Source organism: Syngnathus leptorhynchus, chromosome 11, assembly GCF_054491065.1.
Source record: "Syngnathus leptorhynchus isolate UIUO chromosome 11, UIUO_Slep, whole genome shotgun sequence".
Classification (NCBI taxonomy): Eukaryota; Metazoa; Chordata; class Actinopteri; order Syngnathiformes; family Syngnathidae; genus Syngnathus; species Syngnathus leptorhynchus.
Genome location: NC_141205.1, coordinates 12,119,455 through 12,127,015, shown reverse-complemented (window position 1 = coordinate 12,127,015; position 7,561 = coordinate 12,119,455). Strand labels below are relative to the sequence as shown.

The 7,561-nt window shown below is 44.8% G+C and overlaps 1 protein-coding gene across 1 annotated transcript; it reads right to left on the bottom strand.

The window, feature by feature from the left end:
* Positions 1–5,023: 5,023 nt before the first annotated feature.
* Positions 5,024–6,813, bottom strand: lsm3 (LSM3 homolog, U6 small nuclear RNA and mRNA degradation associated). The gene is made up of 4 exons (XM_085925141.1): positions 6,659–6,813; positions 5,949–6,059; positions 5,678–5,773; positions 5,024–5,311 (listed from the first exon to the last, which is right to left on the bottom strand). Exons 1-4 carry the CDS (start codon positions 6,677–6,679, stop codon positions 5,231–5,233), a joined length of 309 nt encoding a protein of 102 aa, XP_085781267.1. The 5' UTR covers positions 6,680–6,813; the 3' UTR covers positions 5,024–5,230.
* Between the last annotated feature and the right edge of the window lie 748 nt (positions 6,814–7,561).

Sequence of the window (7,561 nt, the reverse complement as noted above, 5' to 3'; positions counted from 1 at the left end):
CGCCACCTCACCAAGCAATTGTTACAAATCCTTTCATCCGGCCGCTATCCGTTTATGAAATTGAAAATAAATCACCTTTAATCATAGCAAGAATACAAGAAATGAAGAAAATAAATATGCCATTTTTTTTTAATGAGAACTTCGAGACGTGTTAGCACAATTTGAAATACCAGCATGCCCTGCCAGAGATTAGCGCCTGTCATCTGCCTGCCCGGGATTAGATTAAAATCCAGATTATGTTCTTCCTGCTCTACAGCAGCTGCTGATCTGAGTGACAACGCCGCACACGTTGTCATCGTCTGACTGCTCATCGTCATCATCAAGTTACCGTGGAAACAGCCGTTGGACGTGTCGCCATGGTATTGTGCGATGGAGGGAGGGAGGGAGGGAGGGAGGGAGAGAGACACCATTTGCTAAGCAATTCAGCAAACGATTCAAGTCCTTCAATTTGGTCAAACAGTAATAATTAGCTCACTATCCAATATTTTAACTCCGTTTTTGAATAAATAACAACAAACAAAAATGTGTTGATCGGCACCGTGAGCGGCGCTGACTCGAGCTGAACGTCACCGTGTTTTTTTTTTTTTATATGCCGTCCATTCATCGTTCACTCGGTGACTCCAAAAGTCCAACTTGCCAGGTGTTGGCATCTCTCGACGTTGTCACAGACGTGGTGAGCCAAGATGCACACCTCATGCCTCCACCCAAAAGCTGTGCTGATAGCCAAGCCATGCTGGAGGAGGAGCGGCGTGACCAACAAAAGCTTCCATTGTGGTCTGGCCCCTGAGCCGGGGGGTGGGGATCGTTCCAATGGGGGGTCTTGCGGATTTAGCCGTCGGGCCAATCGGCGTGTCCTTCGTGGAGCGTTTTGCCGCTCCAATGAGCCGCCGCTTCTACCACTCAGAGGGCAAACCTCCAAACAGGTCACCTCTCGCTCTCACCTTTGCTTTTGTTTTTTCAGGTTTTTTTTTTGCTTAAGCCACTCAAAGGATCAACACATTCTCCAAGAAGGAATGAAACAAATGCACCCTGAGTGAGTGAGTGAGTGAGTGAGTGAGCGAGTGAGTGAGTGTATGACTGGAAGACTTTTCAGTGACTTTAAGAAGTGAGCCAAGTGCAAAGGACTAGTGCGGTAAAGTGACTAAGAAGAGAGCCAAGTGCAAAGGACGCTGTTTGGTGAGCGCCAGGTCAGCACTTTAAGTGCAAACGTGCTAAGTACACAAAGGTTGGGAAGTGTGCAAAAAGAGGACAATGGTTTTGAAATGTCCCAATTTGTGCTCAGGATTCAGCACACCAGGGCACGGTGACACTTTGAGCGCTTTACACACAGTTAATAAGTGTTAGATGGCCTCACAGAGAACAATGTAAGCATTTTTTTTTGCATACACTCAGCTAGTTGTCATCTTTCATTTCAGAGACTTTATGGCGCCGGCCTCCTTTTTTTAATGATTGTCACACAAGCAGGTCAATGTGATAATGCGTGCAATAGGTGAACTTTCTTCAAAGACCTTCCTATTGTTGTCCACCTCTGCTTGGTCATCTACTGTTGTGCTTGTTGCTCGGTCGGTCAGTCGGTCTGGTGTGTGCGCGTGCGTGTGTCACCTTGCAACACATGCCAAACACTAAAGACCCGACCCCGGTGACCCCACAAGGTGGCGACTCCTTCTTGTGCCAGTTGGCCTCCCGACGATGTGCACCGTCCGAACTAAGAGGCGTGCGTGTTAATGGCTTGACATCTTGACTAATGAGTTGAGACCCGATTGGGAGACATTCCAAACAACTCTCCGTATCAATAGTAGCACAATAACTCCTGATTTGGATGCAAACGCTAAGCAACTCAGTCCCGTGAACTTTGCTAAATTTGTTGATATGTCCTCATCACATCTTGTTTGACTTTTGGAGGTTCCACAGTCAGGCCAGCATCTGTCAGACGGGGTGTTTGCTTCCCTGCCAGAGCAGAGCATGCTGGGAAAGTGATCCCCCATGAATAACAAAAGAGGAGAAAGCGGAGGAGGCCCGCTCGGTTTACGTCTGCACCGGTGCACCGCGCCAACCTCCGTGTAGGTGCGGCCAAACCGCTGGTGGCAGCGCACCCCCGCCGAGCACGCCATATTGTGTGTTATTTGCTTAAACGCCGCAGGAGGGTTACGACCAGCGGGGAAGCTGCGTCTGACTGCGTGCAGCCTGCCTAAACATACATGTCCAAACTGGCGGCCCATTCAAATGATGTAGGAATTTTTTTTAGCAAGATACGATGGAGCTAGCTATAAGCTAGGAACGAAAAAGAAGGTAGTGGACGTAGGTTGCTAGTCCTAGTACACTCAGCTGTTGCCTTTCTTTATTAATTCGCAAAGGAAACATTTCAGTGTCATTTTATAGCTGTGTGGAAATTCTGGACGTTTCTAGATCACTTGAGAGATCTTTTCAATAAAAATTAGATTTTTTTTTTCCCCCAACTTCAAAATTTCCTTATACAACAACTTGAAATGCCCTCTACAAGAATGATGCACTTTAACTCGAGATGTAACAACGAATGGATTAATCTAGGGTGTTTGTGAAAAGATGCTACAAATTTGTTTGAATGGATTTTGGGATGTTTGTTAGAGGAGAGGGCCAACTCAAAGGATGTTGGAAAAAAATGTGTCGTGCACCAACCAACTCTGTCAGATGTCGGTGGCTCAAAGAAAAAAGTCTTTGAAAGGCTGACGTTAACTGTTGAGTGCTTTCAAGAAGAAAGAAGTGGTGTGCACTGCGTGGGAATCCCATTGTCTCTTAACGGCTATGAAACAAAAGGGGCATGTTGGCGTGGATGCTAGCAGTCTTTTGGACAGTGGTCATGTTGTCCACATGCTAAGCTAATGGCATCATGCTAAGATAATCTTACTGTTGTGCTTCTGTCTAGTGTAACGTGTCGTCACGTGATTTATTTTCAGGTCAGCAGTTTGACGATGCCATTCTAACTTGCTTATCACCTTTGAATTGTTTTATTTGCATCCACATTTATAGTGTCTTTGATTTGAAGAACATTGGAATTTTTACGCCAGCACTTGAATTATTATCACCTTAGAATTGTTTTATATGCATTTTAGACTTTAAAGTTGTGTCTTTATTACCTCTGGTCAATATTTAACATGTATTTGCTCTTCGTGTCACTTCTTGCTGTTTGTTATGGTAAATCCTGCATTTGATCATTTTAGCATAGCTACCCACGAGCTACTGTTTCTTGCTATAGCCCACTCAAAGCCCTTAGTGGGGCCTGATGTGCAAGGTGGGCGGGCGGGCGGGCGTTTGGCTTCGCGTGGGCACCCCTCAAGTCGAAAATGGTTCCAACTCAGTAGAGGCACGGCCACAATATCCAAAAGAGGAGTTGTGATCAAGCAACCTTCCCACCTCCTGGTAGGCCTTGGAGGATGCACTTCCCAATCTCCCTTCCAGGCACAAAATTCATGTTAAGTGAGTTAGATTTTAATGCTTGATGTTACAATGATGGTTAATACATCACAGCGCATCAGAACACAAAAACAATGGCTAACCAAAACAGCAGCACACTTTTAGTTCTCAACTTTGACACTAGCCAAGTAAAAAACGAACATTGTGACACGATTGCAATAATAACGACAAAAGGTCAACAACGAGACGACGGCATGATGCCAAGAGAGGAATTTAGCCTCATTACTGTGAGTGAGGACAAAGCATTAGCATTAGCGCTATTGCTGGGGGCTTAAAGCTTAGCAGCCAAAGAAGGGGGAGGGAAGAAGAGGCCAACTGCTTTTGTTTGGTCTGCAGAGCACTTCAAAGCACAAACTAGCCGCTAAAGACAAGCTAACAATTAGGGAGCCGGTGTGGCTGCTCCCATGTAAAAGTCTCTCAGGTTCATAACAAGCTGCACAAGGACACATTTCTCATCTTTTGCTGCAAACGAGATGTGCTTTGACTGCACACTTGGCTGCAGAAGCGTTTTGGGTCATTTTGAGGATCTGCTCATATTCTGCCAAACGCTTCAGAGCTACAGCTGGACTCACACCCCAAATCCACGTACACCAGTTGGACAGTGAGTCCTTAATCAACTAGAATGGCTTACTAACTGTATTTGTGCCAAAAACCATTCCATAGTCCAAAGAATGAACAATCCAATATGATCCTAATGATAAATTGAGTGCGCTTGGACACCATACGGTGTGTCCAAAGCGCTTGAAAAGTGTCACGTATGCAAACTATTGTCATTCCCAGAGTTCATCCAATTCAGCTGTAAACTCCCTCAAATTGGAATTGTGCAGTTAAAGCACATCTTCATTTAATTCCAAACTCATTGTGTTGAGAGCCAAGAACAGGAGTTGTATCCATGTCCCAATATTTATGGACCTGACTGTATCTAGGTCCTTGCCTACAGTCCAATTTAGTCATTTGGTCATTGAAGTCACTCAAGCGGTAAAGTTGTTCCTTGAAAGAAATCTAGTTGGTGTGTGGAGTGACAACTGTGGGACAATGTGAAGGGGTGAATGCGGACGTGGTGGACAGACAGACGGACGAACGGGCAGCTCAGGCGTACGTGCGGGCGCGCGTGGATGACGCAAGTGTTTATGAGGTCTCGTTCAAGGACACATTGTTGTTGCCTTTGCTTTGCTTTCTTCTTGGCAGCGTCCATACCGACGCCTATTCTAAGATACTGAAGAGACTTGTAATGTGGCCCCACAATAAGAACCCAGCACCTGTGGCAGCCTACCAAGCTAACCTGCTCCCAACTTTCCATTGCACCTTGCCCTCTTGCTCCCTCCTGAGCCAGCTAATGGAGATAGCTACAATTTCACACCTTTCTGTCTAGGTAGCAACCTTCTTGGAGGAATCAACTTAAGACCTTCTCACTATGGACTGTTCACTGTGGCTTTATGCATACTTAAGAGGAAATGTGTCACCACCTAGTGGTCAAAGCCCAACACTACAATAGAGGTACCGTTTGGACAAGCACTCACCATAGTTGATATTTCTACAACTGTTTTCATATTGATCACGCAAAAGCGAAACATTTTTGTCACCAAGGCATATTTATTCGATCACAGCCTCATAACTCAAAGTGGTGGTTATTTACTTATGAGGAATCAACATCGCCTAAAAAAAATGCAGACATAATCCAAAATGCTCAAATTGCTGTCTCAAAAAGCTATGTATATAAAAAAAAAAAAAAAGAAAACAGAAAAATAGCTCAGGTTGTTTTTTTCAAAGGAACCTGGGCTCAGCCCACCCGTAGGGGTGGCGCCACGAGGACAACGCCGTCACCTCTGACAAACAGCATGGGAATGTTCCTCTTGGTCGACTGTCAAAAAACAAAAGACAGATGAGACATTGAACGCCGACACACTTTGAACACCATTATGGCAACTAGAAAACACCTAGATCACAAGGATGGCAACGAGCCACCCACTACATACCTTGACGCATTTACTACTTACCTACCTACCCAGCTAGTCTTGCTTCTTACTTTGCTACCCACTGACCTACAAAGCTCCCGAGCTTCCTTTCTACCGGCTTAGAAATAACTACAGGCATATCCACCGAGCAGATAAGATAGCTAGCTATTTCCAAACCCACTTTTCAACCAATCGAATGTACCTCCATCATTAAATGATCTATGAATAGATCTTATTAGCAAGTAATAATAAAGTATGAATGAGATATAGACCTTGTATAGTTCTTCGTACGTCTCTTCATCAATTTCCACCGTGGTCACCGTCTCCTCCACATCGCCCAGAATCATGTTCAGGTGCTGATCGTATGCCTGATGTGCAGCAAAATAACACAATCCACAAAGAAGCTTTTAGATGTGAGTGTGTGTGTGTGGATGCATGCGCCTTGCAAGCGAGGATGCGTGCATGTGTGTGTGTGTGGGTAGTTTACATGCGCCTTGCAAGCGAGGATGCGTGCATGTGTGTGTGTGTGTGTGGGTAGTTTACATGCAGCCGTCCTCGCAGCTCTCGGTCATTCCTCATTTTGACATAGATCCTCTCGTCCAGACTGAGTCTGATCAGATCGAGGGGCTCTTCTACGGTGTTGGTGCTCGGTTGCTAAAGAGCACGGACAAAGGGAATGTGATTTACAATACAAATGTGGTTTCTTTGTTGATAGCATTTATATATTTTTAGAGTAGTTTTGTATTGGTGTTTGTTTCAAATTCTGACATTTTGAAAAATTATATAAAACTACTGTTATGACACGATTAATCGGTTGTCAACTTGGGTCATTTTCTATGATTATTATTCCTTTAATACGTGAACACACACTTGTGTGCTTGTTTGAGTTGACCCCTTGGGTTGAACAGCTAACTTACTAAACGCCATGCAAATTTCATTACTATCACGCCGTTGCTGGAAAAAAATGTGAAAGCATTTTTAGACATTTGGGGTGCGTTTCTTTCAAAGAACTACATCCCCAATGTCATTCTTGCTACCCCAATTGGACACGCCAACGCGAGGCCGACGCCGCTAAGCTAGCATGTTCAATGGTCCATCGCCAGGATAAACGGCCACAAAAATGGACACGCAAAGACCACAAAGACGCTCAAATGGAGCAATAACAGCGAGGTTCAAAAGCACTGATTGTAGCGAGGCTTCGTAGAAGCGTATGGTGAGTTCAAAACAACTCATCAAGCAATGAAAGCACAGACCTGCTCCACTTCGTCCGCCATGATTTTTGAGTCGTGGTGACGTCACTGTGACGTTTACGCGATGTTCAACTCGCTCAAATCACTTCCGCTCGTCTAGCAGCCCATTTTTATTGTCCCCCTTTTTGTCGTCGAATTGAGGCTGTCTGCGACGACCGTCCGAGTAAGTATCTTCCCAACCTCACATTTCTAGTGTCACTCGACTTGATTCGAAAGAGGGTCCGCATGAAAGGATGAACACGATTTTTCTGTGAATGTAATCCACGTGTATAGTAGTCCACGTGTAATGTGCGGTATATCCCGGTCCTCAAATACATTATTATAATACACAATTGGCGCAAAAGTTATCGAATTAGTATTGGTCGATTGTTTGAAGTTTTTTCTTTAAAAGTATCTTGAAACACTTTTGTCCAAATGAAGAAAGCACGTGGTGAGGTACTGATGGTTTTTCCGGTTCAATAACTTTTTTGGGGGGGGTTGGGTGCTTGAAAGAGGGTTTAAATTTCTTTCTTTAAATTTCTTCTCGAAGACTTTGTTGTTGTTGTGAGAGCCTCCGCTCCATTCCAGTCCAGTCCAGTCTGCCGTACTGGTTCTGGTTGTGGTAGGTCAGGAGGCAGAGCAGACGAGCAGTGGTGTTACCCATTCCACACTCAGCCCCCCAACCCTGGCTTTGTGTTGGAAGAGAACCCTGCCACACCACAATCCCTCAAACAGTCACACGCATAAAAGTTAACTGACTTGTCAATAAATCAAATAAGCAAGAAAATAACCAACTAATAGAAGGCAAAATGACAACGTGAACATGTATGCTGATGTTGCTAACGGCTGCGTTAACTTTTTGCAGGAGCTGTCATGACTGACCTTGGCCACAAGGTAACGCCACAGCACCGCAAGCAGGAGTCCACG

Coding starts and splice junctions, on each gene's coding strand:
- lsm3 (XM_085925141.1), bottom strand. CDS start 6,679: ATGGCGGACGAAGTGGAGCAG. Junction 6,060..6,658: donor TGGCGGACGAAGTGGAGCAG/GTCTGTGCTTTC, acceptor CGTGCTCTTTAG/CAACCGAGCACCAACACCGT. Junction 5,774..5,948: donor AGCTGCGAGGACGGCTGCAT/GTAAACTACCCA, acceptor GCTGCACATCAG/GCATACGATCAGCACCTGAA.